The 17547-nt window shown below is 45.0% G+C and overlaps 1 protein-coding gene and 1 pseudogene across 1 annotated transcript; both read right to left on the minus strand.

Annotated features, from left to right (window-relative positions):
- Positions 1–902: 902 nt before the first annotated feature.
- LOC147445300 (uncharacterized) lies at positions 903–2953 on the minus strand (annotated as a pseudogene).
- Positions 2803–5825, minus strand: LOC147445301 (uncharacterized). The gene is made up of 3 exons (XM_086524568.1): positions 4314–5825; positions 2941–3048; positions 2803–2837 (listed from the first exon to the last, which is right to left on the minus strand). Exons 1-3 carry the CDS (start codon positions 5023–5025, stop codon positions 2803–2805), a joined length of 855 nt encoding a protein of 284 aa, XP_086380694.1. The 5' UTR covers positions 5026–5825.
- Positions 5826–17547: the final 11722 nt, after the last annotated feature.

The raw sequence follows: 17547 nt of genomic DNA on the forward strand, positions 1-17547 counted from the left end.
AGAACGAACATCCAAGAAGAGGATTAAAGTCTTCAACTGATGGTTCCCAGACCGAGGCACAAGGTCTCATCATCAAACTCCAACCGCGAATCAATTAAAAAATTGGAACTGTAAAACCAGCATCCTCTCTCTCTCTCTCTCTCTCTCTCTCTCTCTCTCTCTCTCTCTCTCTCTCTCTCTCTCTCTCTCTCTCTCTCTCCCTCTCTTTCATTTCTCTCTCTATCTCTCCCATGCACACAATCTTCTATTTCAAAATTGTCATGAGTATGAATCATGAGTCAGAGGGGGTAGCTACCATGAGACAACAGGTAGCTACCATGTAGAAACAGGTAGCTACCAGAAAGAAATAGATAGCTGCCACATAGAGCTACCATGCAGATAAAGCTAGCTACCATGCTAATACCAGATAGCTACCAGTCATGAGAAGCTAGCTACCATGCTGAAAATAGATAGCTACCAGTAATAAGAAGCTAGCTACCATGCAGAAAATAGATAGCTACCAATCTTAAACAGGCAACTACCACGCAAAAAAAGATAGCTACCAATCAAGAATAGGCAGCTACTATGCAGAAAACAGAGCTAACATTCATAAATAGGTAGCTACCATGCAGAAATAGACATCTACCATACAACAAGATTTATACTGGTGGAATTTTCAAGGAGGAGACAACACAGTTGACTAAGCTTTAAAAATTTCAACTCAATTACAAATGACTTGAAGTACCATGTATCATTTCCCAACAAAAGCACAAATGCCAAGAAGTATGAGATGTCCATTTTAGTATGAAGCCAGTTACAGATTCAAGAAGGCTGATATAAATAGGTCAATGATACAAAAAGGGGTTATCAACTCCCATTGGCTGTTTACACAAGTACATAGGCCCAAACCTAAACTTGGTCTCTTACGACCGAGTCACTTTTCTCTGTGACCAATATTTGATAACATATTGGGAAACCTGGTCCTTCTCATTTGATATCATGTGCATCCTGACATACTGATTAGGATCTTGTACACAGTTCCATCCCTTTAGCCACGGCAATAGAGTGTTTGTAAGGTAGTGAGGATCCTGTGATTCGTCATTCGATTGAAATGTTGGTGGACGTATCATGGTTGTATCACTGTTGAGAATATCTTTGTACCGTGTATCGTCCACCATAAGAATCGATGACCCCCTCCAATCTGGTCTCCTTTTTAAGAGCTCCGGTAATCCCTTTACAAAACTTGGTTTTGCTTCGGTGCCTTGCAGCTCTCTGATATCAGTAAGTCTAAAAGGCAATTTGACGCAGTCAGTTTGGCAAAATTTCTCTTTCCAGATTCTGGGGTGTATCCCGCTCAGGCAACCCTTAAGTGTAATATTCATGTTTCTGTTAGTGCATTTGGACCAGATACAAAGGTTAAAGATGTCTGCGCATTCACGAAGAAATTGAAGCACGTCTGGCTTGATTATGAAAAAGGTGCCACGGTCATTGCCTCCCTTGAACACTTTTCGACAGAGAAAATCTTTGGTTCTCGGAGGGATCTCTAGATTGGGGTATCTTCTCAAGAGAACCCCATTCATGTCTAATACTAGGACTTTTTGAGCATGACAGGTTGGAGGTGGCGTACCCTCCATTAGCGGAGCAGTCACAATGCTAGTTTGGAAAGGCATTAGAACATCCTTCCACCTTTTTGTACAGGAACTTACATCTTACTGTAACTCTGGTGAATGCACTTCTTTCGGAGGCTCTCGCTGCACATCTTGCCCCAGAGGGGAATCTTTCTGAGCATCACCGACAGGGACAAAGTTTGGAGGGGCCGTTGGGTGCACATGCCTGGATGCCCCGGCAGTAGGATCCTGTGATTCATCATCAAACATTGTACCACTCTTCATGTCAGTGCCTTCCTTGCCAGGAAAAATAGCCAAAGATTGTATCAGCAGGAGCAGCTCCTTTGGTGTTTTTGCTGTGTTGGCAAAACCTGTGCGTTGTAAAGTAGACAAGATCTTCAATACCCCTTTCAATCCTTGGGGCATTACCCATTTCCACCTGTTGTAGCCCAAGGGTTTGAGTTCCTTTAAACAAATAGAACGCAAGAGTCAGAAAGTTGCAATATTAATTTTTTTCTAGAGAAAATGGATCTCAGCCCAATGGACAAGGCATCAAAAGACACATGCACCACATCACAAGTCACATAAAAAAACACTTTGACAATGAAAGAGGAACTCCAGGTTGATCCAAACGTTCTATTGTTACATTACAAAAGGATTGCGGTACAAAGAAGGATAGTGGTTTGATACAAAAAGGATGGTACAACCAAAAAGGCTCATAGAAGGGTTGGCTATAAAGCATCACTCATGGACACTAGGTAGAGTCTAAGCCAAGCATCTTTTTACCCGTGTGTTTGCAGCACCTTTTTTGAGGTTTGCTCCGCTTACTGCACTGGTGTCCCATCCACAACCACAGAATCCTTCTCTTTAGCACTCTCTGACCCTTTGGCTGCATCCAACCTTTCATTTTGGTCTCCCCTTGCCCCCCCCTGCAGGAGCAATAACTATTAATAAACACCCTAATCAAGCCATACAGATGTAAACATCTCAGAGACTACCCAGTTATACCTGAAGTCCCTTTGCACTTTTTTGCATTTCTTGCCGTTGCAAAAGCCTCTACAATATTAGGGATTTTTGAGGGAGATTTCTCTTGGTTCATCGGTATGGATGTCAAGGGTTTGGTAGGATACTGGCTCTTGAAGAGCTCCACTTCTTCCCTAACAAGTGGAAATTCCGCAAGTATTTCATGCACAATGGGGAGCACATCACCATCCATTCATTGGGTTTCCTCTATATCAGGTTCATCTGTTTCTGAAACATCCCAAAAATAAACTCCAGGTGCATTGTAAAAAAGAATGGTGAGTAAACTTTGTACTAAACAAGTGCTTCAAAGGACCCAAGGAACTATTGTTACCTTCTAGATTGCAATATCTCTCTTCCTTATCAGAGAGAACACTGATCGTAGCGCCCACTTTGACCTCTTTGGAGATCACTTCGGTGTTTAGATCACCCTTTTCAGCATCTGATCAATAGATAGGAAACTTAGGCAACATTTATTGACAAAACCATACAAATATTGTACGAATGTCCCCGAAGAGAGAGTTACCAAAATTGTCATCTGATTTGGTTGAAAGGACCTACGCCTCACTTTTTTTCTTGGAGGTATATTCTGCACAAGCATTAGGCAATTTAGGTTATGACAAGGTAACCATCAATGGATATAACCTTAAAGATTATGTCCCACCATGCTAGATACCATTGCATGAAAAAGGTAGCTAACCCCAGACTGGTAGCTACCACAATACTAGAGGGTAACAACAACATGCTGGGTGGCTCAAACCATAGTAGCTACAATTTAGCCAGTACAACATTGGTGCCTAAAGATTGAATGTAAGACACATGATCATGGCAATAAAGTGGTAGTCACCCCCTACCATAGCTACCACCTTTGGAGTAGTTAGCACATAAGACACTAGCCACCTAGCCACCTACTATCCAGCCAGCAACCAAGTCAGCACTTGTGACTAGGCAGGTCTGACTTGGGTGGGGTGGACCACCACCTACCATAGGTACTACCACCTTTGTAGAAGCTACCACATAGTCACTATCCACCTAGCCACATACTACCCAACCAGCTAGCAAGTTAGCATTTGTGACTAGGCAGTTCTGAAGGGTGGCTACCTGTGTGACTAGGTGGTGCTGACTAGGTAGCCACCACTGAGTAATAGCTAGTCACTAGCTAGCTCTGAGTAGCTAGTGGTAGCTAGTCAGCTGCTAGCCATCTACCACCCAGCCAGCTGCCACCTTGCCAGCTTAGACCTACCTAGCTAATATCTAGTCTAGAACACCTATACATGGTACCACCTATCCAACCACATTTCTACCACACATACAAGAGGTACCACAGTTCTCTTGGAGGGAAATTGCCAGCCATTAAGAAATAGGCACCATAGCTACTGTCTAACAAGGTGGCTACCCTTCATGTCACACTATTAGATGTCTGCCCCAGTAAGCACCACTTTGGAAGCTAGTACTTGTAGAGATGCAATTATAGGTAGCCACCTTTGATATCATGCTCATATGACACCTACAAGTATGCACAGGCCTGAAGTTGTACTGGTAGTAGACTAATTCTACCACAAACACAACTACCTCTATGTTAGGTAGAGAAGATGGTAATAACAATGCACATTCTCAGCCAATTCACAGATACCATATGTAAATGAGAAAAATGACCTGCTTACCAAACTTTAAGCATCCAGGAGATGTGTCGCCCCCGCTGTCTACATACATTAATCCTTGATATTATCTGGGATGAGACGACCACAACTTGCAGCCAAGCATTTTCCCTCTCTGCCAGCAAAGTTGGCAAAACAATATATGTGGCAAGCATGTCTGCAAGGGAGTATGAATATCCCCAACGCCTCTTTGTCGTACATGAGCAGGACACATGCACTGCAGCTGTCAAGCACCTGCGATATCTCAGCATTAGGTGGTGGCACTTTGGGGGTGGAACGTGCAAATGAACCGGGCTTTTCCTGTGTTGCATGGTGTTTACAAAATCAATACGAGCATTCAGTATGGGGAGAATTTCTTCATTCATCTCAATTTCCCTAGTAATCTCAAGTAACTCTGCACAGCAGTCATCATCCTCCACCTCAACTTGCAAGGTCTCTAGCGTCATTTTGAGCTTGAAGACCCATGCCTTCTCCCTTTCCACATCAGCACTGTCCGCCGTAGATGATTGCAACTCCCCCAATCGATGTTTGGCTTTAGCAAGCTGCATTGTCACACTGTTAATGATTGACATTGCCCCCTCATTTCGATGCACATTTGCCTGCATGGCATCTCGTCTTTTACACCCTTCATGGTACTGCGTTAATGCCTTTGCTTGGCTGAGTGCCACAGCCATTCCAACATCATCAAGTTCACGAAGAGACAAATTTCCAAGCCTTGAAAATTTGGGTGCATTGTGCAAGCCAGAACCTATCCCCATCATCTACATTCGTAACCATGGTCATGCACCGTGAGCTCTGCAGTGCACTTGCGGAGTGGAACGCTGCCCATCTCTATTTCTTCAGCTCCAACTTGCTAGATTCCATATTGGCTACAATGCTCTCAGGAAAAGCTGCCCAATTCACAGCCCCTCTCAAATGTTCATAGAGGAAACCCCTGGAAAATGCCTTTGTTACCTCCATACCATAGTTCCCAGGAGGCTCCTGGTACACCGAAGTGAACATGGAGTAGAATTTTCTCCAGAATTCCTTCTTAACAAACCTGCATTTAACTTTGCTGCCTCTCTTTGGCACCTCAGTAAACACTTGCAGCCAGTCTTCATCTGAAAAATCCTCCTCATTGAGGAGCCTAGGATCCTGTCCAGCACAATTAAGCTTGTACACCTATGGGCCTCTGCTTTTGTCATGCAAAAGTGGCTCTTCCTCTCAAAGTTCACATGAGGAGGCTGCCACCTAGACATCGGTGCAGGAGAAGCGGGGGTTTCGACGTTTTGGTCTGATTGGGATTGACGAGCTTGCCTCTCCTCTACAGCAGGTGTTGCATGAGTAGGATTTGGCCTTCTCTTCGTCACCCTACGTGTGTCACGGTCCTCCCCCTCAGAAATAGAGGATGCATCTCTTTTGTTTGAAGAAGCATGCACGACGTGCCTGGGTGGTGTCTTCCTCACCGGCTTGCTCTCCTTCTGCCTAGCTTCTTGCTCCTGAGACCTATGCCTGTGTGCCTTCCTTTCTTTCCCCACCTGCTCCTTGACGTGATGTGGAGAGGACTGAGCTTGTTTGGCGCGCGACAGTAGCTCCATGCCCCCAGCTCTCCGTGTCATAATTCCCCTGCTCGTTGCTGTTACAAAAGGGGCCCAAGCCACTCAAACTCACATTTTAAAAAAAGACACTAATATGTTTATGTTGAAAAAAGAAAACCCCCCATGTTCTCAAATTCGGTACTACAAGTGACCTCCACCACTTACAAACTTAGGTAGTAACATGAAGTGGCTAGCCCCCAAAAATCAACTAGCTAGTATACCACCTTAGCATGCATATACCCAGCAATCATGGCTTTCATCCTTTACCCCTCATAGAACTTTTAATCATAGACAAACAACCTCGACACTTTCAGACGTTTGGAGATCACTAGCATACACTACATTCCTCTAGGGAGGACCCACATACTTGACACCCCTCTAAAGCACACATACGATAGGATCCATTGGACACAAGAGCGAGAGAAAAAAATATACTTTGAGCCAACACCAAAGATGCAAAGTGTAGGACTATATCAATGTTATCCGACTAGTAGTCGCCCGGATGGTATACAATGATAGATTCAATGCATAAATTTGTCGTGCTTGCCTTCTTATTCCATGGTCGACATACCTTGCATCCCGCTCTTCCCAGCTCGTACACAACCACCCTTCTTTCTTATGCAATTCCCATGTCGGACCGCTTGTAACCTCCTTCTGAATGAGTTTCTAGATCACCATGCAACAGCGTCTCTTTAGTACGTCAACCCCCAAAAACTCCACCATTGCTGTGTTTGTTTTCCTCCCGAACAGCCTTCCTTGCACCTGTCAGGTAACGCCAACTCTCCTCTCTTCTCTTGGCGGCCACAAACTGCTCAAGGCTTTGCTTCACATGTTGTTGTCGTCTTTTTGCAGCAGGCAAACTCCCTCATCTGTAGCAATCCACATTGGGCCGTCTAGAGATACATGCCGCCCTCCTCTTCTCAATAACTGTAGGCAGCTCCCCAAGCCCCTCCATCTCCTCACAGCCTCTGCAAGTCTCCTCAACCTTGGAGCACTCACCTTCAAATCCTATGGCGGCCTTCAATCAACCTTCCCTTCCTCAAAAAACTCACACTCCTGATCTCATGCAGACCCAACGCATCCTCGGTATTTGATTGGCAACCTCCTTCAAGTATTGGCCCTCGCTGGCCACCCCTTCTATTTGCCGCCCCAAGCAGACTTGCTGCTTGCTTTCACCCCTCCTCTACTCCTCTCTGGCCTCTCTCGGCTCCTGTATCATTTCCGCGTTCATCTCGCCCAGATCGTGGTCTTTATAGACCCCCTTCATGCATTCAGAGCCGCTCCCTTTTCTGATATGGCGGCTACTATTTGCAACACTCCACCTACTTTGGTTTACCACCTCTCTTTCTCGTCTCTGACCTCCACTCACTCTACAGTGCCGTCCCTTGTAGTTCTCCTCTTCTAGTTTCCCTCCTAGTGCTCACAACCCTCTATATGCAGCTCCCTCCTACCACTATCATGCAACCCCTTGTGTTCCCTCCTGCCTCTATTGGAGCTCCCCTTCGCTCCTCCCTGGCCACTGCAACTTGCCCAAGCCTGCTCACCTTGAAGCGGCACCCTCCACACTTTTGAGCTCTTCAAATGGTGCTCTCCTTTAGTAGGTGGCGGTCCCCTCCTTTTTGTGCACTCATCTCTCGAGGCTCCCGCCATGCTTCAGGCGAGCCTCCTCATGCTATGCCATTGGCTCACATGGTTCCTCCTCTTCCAGATGGCGCCCTCCCCTGTGCCATTAGCGCCACCTTTTTGGCATGCAACCGGCCTCCATTTCTCTAGTTAAGTCCAGCTTATTTTCATAAAAACCTCTTATTGGGCCACCTTTCCCACGCCCATGCAATGGCAACTTGAGCTAGCCTTAAAAACCTCTTAACTCTACTTACTTTCACACCTTCAACTACCTGATCGGAACTCCAACATATGGTCACCATTAGGAGAAAGGTGGACTCACTTTTGGGTCCTGTAAGAAGTGCCACCTCGGTTTAGAGAGAGAAAATGAAAATGTTAAATGGTGCATTTTATGTGATACTTTTCTGCACAAAAAGTCAAAAGGACATTCTTTGATAGATAACCGTCGTCTTTATCATTCTTATCCTTTGTTCTCTTGTTAGGAATCCAACTAGCCGTATGACTAATGATTTGAAATGCCAACTTACAAGCGTTCCCTCCAGAAACATAAGCCACACGAACTCTATCAACTCTAAACTTGAGAATATTGCCTTCCCTCCCAAAACCTGATATATTTCTCCGTCTTCTTCTCTATCAACTCTAGGAATGAAGAACTCATCTTTTCCTGATGAAAACACTAATTTGAACTTACAATTCTCAGCCCTTTCATCTTTAATACTTACCCAAAGAAAGAACACACATCATCTTCATGTTGATGTATTGCAAGAGTACGCACCGTTGCAGAAACGTAGGAGGGAGTCTTTCTTATCTCAACGGGAGAAAGAACTTGGAAGGACAAACAAGGAACATCATTTGGATTTGTGGACCGATGGGTCTATTTATCCAAAGGATCCTACGACAAATGCGCCACCTCCCTTTGCTAATATCACTAACCTCTTACATTTCACAGGCGATAGCAAGGATGGGCTATTAGGATACACCGAACATTTGGAAATGAGAGGATTGAATGCGGAAAGGCAAAGAAACTTCCTGACGATGGAGAACATGCAGCTGAAGAAACTTAATGAAGCATGCTCTCAAAAGATTTCATCAAGCAGAGAGACAATCCAAGGCCTTGAGAAGAAGATCACAAGTTTGCGAGAGAAAGACACCGTGCTTGGTAGTCGGAAAAGAAAACAAAATCTGTGCAACATTGAGGACATGAAGGTTGGTAGTGGTGGCCTGAAAAAACGAATACGAGCTTTAAGGTAACTCGAAGTTTGTTTCTTCAATGTGCTTCATTAAGAAATGGATACACTTACTTTCCTATACATGATCATAAGGCATGGTGATTTTTTGGCAGGTCTAGTTCCAAAAGAAGTAGTTGAAGAGATGATAACTCAGAAAAAATTTCGTGAGTTGAAAGGGAGGCTACTTACCTCCTTCATGAACGAGAATCAGCTGGAACCAATGAAAGTGCAAGCAATACTTGATGAAAGTGGCATCTCGCAGATGGGATACAGGCACTCTTCAAAGCATTAGCTAAAAAGTCTCAAAATAAACTACAGAGAGGATCATTGCTGCCAAAGCCATCACATGTAAAGGCTGCTCACCGGCACGTAAACGATGAGGTGTTTGAGAAACTTGGGTCACCATTCCATATTGAAGCAACGTTCTTAGGCTAGGGCGGCAGAGAGGTATAGTTTAACAAGCACAACAACCTCTTCGTTGATCTTGAAGCATTGCAAAGGTATGCAGTTCACTTCTTTGACATCAGTCGAGACGAGTGCGGTGGGGTTCTCAAGTTTGTTTTGAAGCTCGACGAGTGCGAGGTCCTGAAGAACAAGAAGCTGGAGAGAGTCACCATTACCCTCATGAACAGAGATTTGGATCCATCAATAATGAAAGAGGATCCACGATATTTCAGCGTGCAATCAGAAAACAACATTCTAACTCTAGGATCATTTCAGGTATACTTCGTTCACTCTATGATAACAAAAATATTGATTATTTGGTTGTTGATTTTGTGTTTTCGTTTTTCACTGCAGGTTGATAAGGAAAATTTTGAAATCCTCGATTGGGTTTTTAGTCAAACCCAAATTCCTTCTATCATCAGTGAATAAAGAAACGGAGCCGTTCTTTCAGTGGAAGGATTTGGTGACTACATAGTGGAATGGCACATGGCAGGTGACTTAAAGACTCTTAAGTGTATGTACAACATAACACACGGAGCAATTGTGGCAAATCCATGCTTATATTGCATGGCTGATGCACAATCACTTGAGACTGTGCAATGGAATAGAGCTCCCAACAGACATCTTCAAGATAAAAGTTTTATACTAGTGCTTGATATTCCTCTGAGTAGAGTTCACGTCTGTACACTTCATGCACTCTGTCGAATAATTGAAAAGGTGGTCCATTTGTACATATGTTTTTCATGGACATTAAAGCCAGAGAGTGAGTCGAAAAGAGTGATCAAAGCGTTAGAGGGAGTGCTCTCAGACATTGGTTTGCATGCAGGTAATTTCAAAATCGAAAAGGACCCTAAGATGTCTCAAAGTCGGTACAAGGTACCGAGGAAAGCATCGATAGGCGGAGTAAAGGCAAGAAGGTTTCTTGGGTTTAGCCTCAAAGATTCAGATAGAGAAGAAAGGAGAAACATGTTCAACAAATGGAAACATTTACATAAAGTGGTTAAAGACAATGCTGGTGGTGGGGCAATCCAGAATCAAAAGGCGAACGTGTGGAAATCACTAGATAAAATTCCATTACGTTGAGCAGCATTCTTGGGACCAAAGTAAGTTCACATCATTTTAAGCAGCCTTGCTGGATTGGAAAAAGGCTTACCTTACAGGGTGGGGTGGGCAACATATCACACATTACATGGTGGGTTGGCATTCTACATATACAAAACAAAATTTTAAATTGTACTCTACTAACCATTTTGTTTTATTTCAATGCAGCACATATTGTTCAACCATGGTCCATATTTTGCCAAGACATACGGCTCACTATCAATATGGTCCACACAAGGCATGGAAAAAACCCACTACATGGCAAGAACAGGTTATTTTAAGCACACTAGATATGGGGGAGGAAAAGAAAAGGCCAATAGCCTATTAGAGTTACACCAATGGACTTATAGACAACTAATTCATAGAGCAAGGCAGAAGGAACTTCTTAAGAGTTCAAAAATTACATGGTCTTTACAACACATCCGCAAAGAGAAGAAACAGATGGATTGGGGAGCTTCAAATGCGGTGGTGCGCCATGCGAGGTGGCGACGGTCACGAGTCAGGAGCAAGAGAAGATGGACCTAAGCCCGTCGTTTTTATCCTCTTCGATGCACCTCCTTCTTCCTCACTTTGTACCTCTTTGATGTACAAGCTCTGTAGACGAGCTCGTTCCTCTGTTGATGGCAACATCCCCATGGACATCAGGCGTCTTCTTTCCCTCAGAAACAGCCGCTTGTTGTATGGATCTAAGCTTTCCGGGTCTTCAACCTCTGCACAGCAGCCAGAGCCTGAGCTGCGTACGACATGAAATAGGGGGCTCTGAGTGCTTGGCACCCATACCCAATGCCAAATACGCGTAGAGAAAATTGTTTCTCAATCAGAATTAGTCTTTCTGTATTTAGTGGAAGGGGGTGCCCACCACACAATCTTGTAATAACTTTCATTGCAAACAGTGGGAACTTTGCATTGTCATCGGAGTATTCCTTGTGGTATATTATGATCTACATAAAAATTGTAATGAATTTATGGGCCGTAAGTGAGATGTGTACAATTTCCAAGTTTTTGAATTGTTTCTACAAACCTTTCTATGGTTGAAACGCCCGATGTAGTGAGACAACGCTGCATCCTTGCCTTGGACTCTAGTGACAAGCCCTTGTCGTGAGCCTCCCGCTCTTCTAAGGAAATATCGTCATACACTGGCACCTGGCAGCAAAAAAAATGATCATGATATTTTATCAATGGGCCATCTCTAATACCATCTGAATGCACAACAAAAGTTACCATCTGATTCTCGTCCATTTCCAGCATCGACCTCCCCCACCTAACGTCACCTATGACATTAGCGCACGGGACAGAACCAAGCGAATAGGGCCCCTCAGAGATTCTTGGGACAGCTGTGTCAGCAATAAGATGTTGGTCCACTTCATCATCGTCCACAAACCCATGTCTGCCTCACAAAAATTCGCAATTGCCGCTAGGCAGTAGTCCTCCCGTATATTGAGCTCATGCATGATATCTGTGAGCAGAACATAGTGGGTGTGGCCTGCCATAGCAAAGCTGGGAGCACAATTCAGAGGCAAAGTCACTTCCTTACTTGGACTTTCCTGCTTGCACCCTATTGCTGCATCCGCAAGAGAAACAAGAGTTAAGCCTACATCAAATGTTTCCTTTAGTACCTCTACCCGCTCTTCTTCTGGGTCGAACTGCACCTCCACATCCTCTACCTCTTCCTCCGGCACCAATGGACAACTACCGAAAGTTGTTGACTAGGAAGTCTCTGACTCACCATCCATCTGCAAGTATAAGTAACAGACAAACCCATGGTAGAATTCCACTAAGCGACACTTTTTGAAGTGCTTCATACACCTGTCTTGTACAAGCAGTGCATTGGAGGGACACTTTTCTAGACAACAATTCAGTCTCCTTGAAGCACTCTTGTCAGGGTCAAGGTCGGATGGGTGCACATATCTCATGCCATCAACTGTCATGGAATTGTCACAAGTGACTGCCGCATACTGTTGCAAATGGGTTTGTAGGTACTCAAATGAGCAATCTATAATCCTCTGTATAGAAAACTTTGCATTGAACATTCCTGATAGTTCTGGTGCATGGTGATGAGCACGGGTGTTATATAAGAACGTGAATAGTTTTTCTTCACATGTATCCTCACTCACGTCGATCTCCAAGACTATGATCCCCATGACTGAAAGAAAAAGCAAGCCAAAACTATTTGGTGTCATAACCAAGCGAATATTGAGCCTCGAGTACGTACCCCTCAATGTCTTTTTTGCTCGGCTATGTCCCGTGCGCTAATGTCATAAGAGGTGACGTTAGTTGAGTCAAAACCAAGTGAGTAGGGGCCCCAAGAATCTCCGAAGGGCCCTATTCGCTTGGTTCTGTCCCGTGCGCTAATGTTATAAGAGGTGACGTTAGTTGAGTCAGAACCAAGCGAGTAGGGAGAACCAAGTGAGTAGGGGACCCAAAAATCTCCGAAGGGCCCTATTCTCTTGGTTTTGTCCCGTGCACTAATGTCATAAAAGGTGACGGCTCTTGAGTCAGAACCAAGCGAATAGGGGCCCAAGAATCTCCGAAGGGCCCTATTCTCTTGGTTCTATCCTGTGACCCAAGCATTTGGAACAGGTGGATAAGAACAGAGCATTTAATGTTATCAGTGATAGATTTATAGGCCTAATTATTCCAACCATGCATGCGGTACGGTCACATAAGGAGTAATTATTCCAACCATGCATGCGGTTTGAGACTTTTAATTTTACCCTAACGCAGTGGATTTGGTACGCACACAGTTAACAGCACACAAGAAGGGGAGAGGCAGGGGGAAAGAACCTGTCTCTGCAATATCCAATGGCGCTGATTTGGATGGTGATGTCACAGGCCACCGACAGCAAGAACCAGAAGGTGGCAATGGCGATGGCGACGCGGCAGCAAAGGACTCGACCCAGTGGAGGTTGCTCAACGCAGGATCACGAGAGGTGGCCAAGCGGAAGAGTGCAGAAAATGCAAAGGCAACGGCGATCTGTTTTTTCTACTTGGACATGGAGATGGCGACTGCATGGGCGAGCGGCGTCTGACTCTCAACGCAGGATCACGAGAAGTGGCCAAGGGGAAGAGCGCAGAAAATGCAAAGGCAATGGCGATCTATTTGTCCTACTTGGAGATAGAGATGGCGAATGCAAGGGCGATCGGTGTCTGACTCTAAACGCAGGATCACAAGAGCTAGCCAAGGGGAAGAGCGCAGAAAAGGCAAAGGTAGTGGTGATCTGTTTGTTCCACTTGGAGATGGAGATGGCGACTGCAAGGGTGATTGTCTTCTGTCTAACCCTAAATGGTCACTCAAAAAGGCACGTGGGCTGCGCTCACAAGGACAACCAGTAATAAATGGTCTCAGATTTCCATGCAGTACGATTTACCAACCACAATCTCGCGCATAAGTGAAGTTGTCACCCTCCCCAAGGTAAGCATTCTAAGTTGAGGCAGTACCCCCGCCAAACATCTCAAGTTTCAACTATTCTGCCTCTTTTCGCGTCCTCTACTGCGCATCATTCTAATTAACTCTACCCCCATCGATGCTACGCGGTAAGCAAAATCCATCACCTCTTACTCTCGCGCATCCTCCTTCTCTTACTCTTGTTCTGCAGTGCTTCAGTGACGTGGAACTCTACACACAGTGAAGAGGTATGCTACTTACTACCCTTCTGTGCACTTGTATTTTGTGTAGTTAGTACCAGGCGAATAAGGGAAGGTAAACCCTGTTTGCTGCACCTGTTCGCTTGGTACTGACCATCATCCTTGGTCAGTACCAAGCAAATAAGGGAAGGTCACTTAGCCCGAAGGGCCCTATTCGCTTGGTACTGACCAAAAGAAAAGTTAAGTGATGTCTACTAGTATAGAGGTCAATACTAAGCAAATAAGGGGAAGGTAAACCCTGTTTGTTGCGGATTTAGGGGTTTTTTTTGCCAAATACGCGTTTTGAATTTATAAGAAAGAAAAAAATTTACAACTTAACACCGGGTTTTGAGTTAGAAAACACTTCAAACTTTACAAAGAGTGGCCTACTAATTTCCGGGGGTTTAAGGTTTGCAATAACCATGTAGTCCTTTTCCTTCACAGCCAGACTATCTCTTCCTGAAGCCTCTTGGCAAAGTTAATGGCTTCCTCATATCGACTGGCTAGCTCAAGCACTTCATCCTTCATCTCATGTAGCCAATTAAAGATAGCCTCTATAGAGCCATTCTCAACGAGCAATCGCTGCATGTCTTCAGGCCTTCTTGCTTCCAGAGAGTCTTTAAGGATTGAGACCCTGTGCCTGACGATCAGCATTTGCTACATCTTTAAGCTAGCATCCTGCACAGAGCATTTAGCAAATAAACTCTCCAAACTAGGAGCTTGGAAATTGGGAGCATAAAGCAAAGAATTACCAGTGGCTTACCTCGAGAATTGACTCCCGTGTTGACAGCAGCCACTCCCGGGTTGTGTCGGTTGAGAACATTAAGGGTAACATCGGGGGAGGGCCAAGGGGGGACCTCATGAGGAGGGCCCGGATGCGGTGCTGCTGGTGCTACGGGAGTATCCCTTGGAAAGGCATCACCACTATCCTAAACTTCTTGTAGTTGTTCTGCAAAACCCTGAGGGAGGTTCTGAAATAACTCCTAGTTAAATAGACTAGATGGACATGCCTAAAAATTAGAGCTTAGGTTCTGACTTATGAGTGAGTGGTCTGTGAGGGGTGGTACCGCCATGCGGTTTCATGAGAGGTGGACGTGGGAGAGAGAATCAATGGTACCATCCCCCCGAGATTAGGGGAGGTGATGGGAGGGAACGACATGACAGTTAGGACCGCATGGATTTAAATGTCTCCTTCACATTGGTATTTTGTTGCAGGTGATGCAAACCTGTTCGCTTGCTTGTACACTTTTCTGAGGTCACTACCAAGCGAATAAGGTGTTTTGTTGCAGGGGATGCAAACCTGTTCGCTTGGTACTAACCTCTGGAAATGTAGATGTCTACTATTACTATTTTCTGAGGTCACTACCGAGCGAATAAGGCAAGGCAAACTCTTTCCTATGCACCTATTCACTTGGTAGTGACCTCAGAAAATATAATTCATGTCTGCTATTACTATTTTCTGAGGTCACTACCGAGCGAATAAGGCAAGGCAAACTCTTTCGTATGCACCTATTCACTTGGTACTGACCTCATGCAATATAAGTCATGTCTGCTATTACTATTTTCTGAGGTCACTACCGAGCGAATAATGGAAGGCAAACTATTTCCTATGCACCTATTCGCTTGGTACTGACCTCAGAAAATATAAGTCATGTCTGCTATTACTATTTTCTGAGGTCATTACCAAGCGAATATGGGAAGGCAAACTCTTTCCTATGCACCTATTCGCTTGATACTGACCTTTTCTAAAATCTGAAGTCCCTTGTGCTGACAAATGAATTGTCTTTTCGTGTTATGCTATTTGTAGAGATGCCTCGTGTAAAGGCCACAGCTAGGAGGGCAACAGGTGAATCTTTGAATGCTCAAGCAAGAAGACGCCGATATGAGGCGCACAGAGGTGTACTGCAAGAGCTGTGCAGGATAGAACGACACATTCAACCTGCTATTCCACGTCTCCCTTCCCAGTGAGTAGTGCGGGAGATTTGCAAGCAGTGGAGAGTCGGCATGCGATGGGCCAGCAGTGCACTACTCTGCCTTCAAGAAATTGTTGAAGACTACCTCGTGGAATTCTTCAGCGATGGATATATCCTCGCTGCCCATGTACACCGCGTCACTATCATGCCGCGGGATTTTGATACTCTTCGTAGGCTATGTTTCCGCTACGATGGGCTGCTTCAGCCAGTGCCTATCCGGGATAGTAGAACCATGGATATTCTCAATATCCCCCCTCTCCATCCTCGAGCACGACAGACAGAGCCGTTTAGGGCTGAAACAAACAACGGAAGGACCCGATCACGGGTCGAGAGAAACGACACAGATGGGCAGGCTGAGATAGCCGCAGAGAGGCATGAGGAAGCCAGAGTGGACCCCGAGGCAGTCATGGAAGAAACAGAGACAGTTATCGAGGAGCCAGCTACACACCAAAATGAGCAAGTCATGGAGGATCCGCAGCCAGTAAGGGATGATGAGGGGCAAGAGCAGGCTAGGGTGGAGCCTGAGGCATCTATGGAGCAACTAATATTGAAGGAAAATGATCCGGAGCCTGAGGGTGTTAGGGAGGAGCCTGAGGCAGCCAGGGAGCCAGCTCAAGCGCATCACAAGGGCCATCCAACGTATCGAATGAGTCAATTATTTTAGAACAAATCAATGAAGAGAATGAAGAGGAGTTGAGAGTTCTGTTGAGATTAGCGCCTCTGCATGCGTAGATACAACTGCCTGCAAGGTCAGAGGAGGCCTGCATTTTCAACCTTGATTGTGTAGACTTCCGGTGCATGCCCAGTTTCACCAACTCCAACGCAACGAATAAGGTCGTCAATGTTGCTTTGTGGTAATTTTCATGCTCTTTAAAAGTCACGTTTGGTTCATTAAATGGGCCTCTACCGAGACATGGATCAATACCAAGCGAGACAGTGGCTTATGGAATTGGAAAGTGGTACTACTCGCTCGGTATTGACCCATGTCTTTGCGGCAGTCGTCAAGTTTTTCTTTATAATGGCTCACTACCTTAAAGACATGGGTCAATACCAAGTGAGTCAGTGGCTTATGGAATTGGAATTCGCCACTGACTCGCTCGGTATTGATGCATGTCTTGCGGTCGGCAGTCTCGTCAAGTTTTTCTTTATAATGGCTCACTACTGTTAAGACATGGGTCAACACCAAGTGAGTCAGCGGCGGATGGAATTCGATAGCTGCCCCACTCGCTCGGTATTGACTCACGGGTTTGTGGCAGTGACAACCCGCTGAAATACCTCAAGTCTATCTCTACCATTTGTTCATGTTAGCCACATTGTCTCGCTTCTGCCCCGTGAGGTTCAAGACAAAGTATACGTAATAGATCCGCTGATATCGCCTTATCTGTAGAACAACTCAGTTTCCTTTTTGAGTCTGATGAACTGGTTTAGCAAAGTCAACTTTGATCTAGCGCACTTTCTGGTCACTGCGTACAATCAATCGTGAGTATTTTCTTGCCTTGTAAAAAACATGTTGCATTTAGAATCTCTCCTCATCTTTGATGGTGTCTTTGTAGTGATCATTTGAGTCTGATGTTATTTGACATGGAAGCTAAGATTGTTTACTACGCAAACTTCGGGCAAAGCAGGGCATTTCACGATCGTGTAAAAATGTAAGGCCCATTTGGGTACATTTGGAAAGCAGTGTCTCTTTGTAATGTGTTGCTGACTCAAGT

Source organism: Adiantum capillus-veneris, chromosome 12 (assembly GCF_014529385.1).
Source record: "Adiantum capillus-veneris isolate H3 chromosome 12, ASM1452938v2, whole genome shotgun sequence".
In the NCBI taxonomy this organism is placed as follows: Eukaryota; Viridiplantae; Streptophyta; class Polypodiopsida; order Polypodiales; family Pteridaceae; genus Adiantum; species Adiantum capillus-veneris.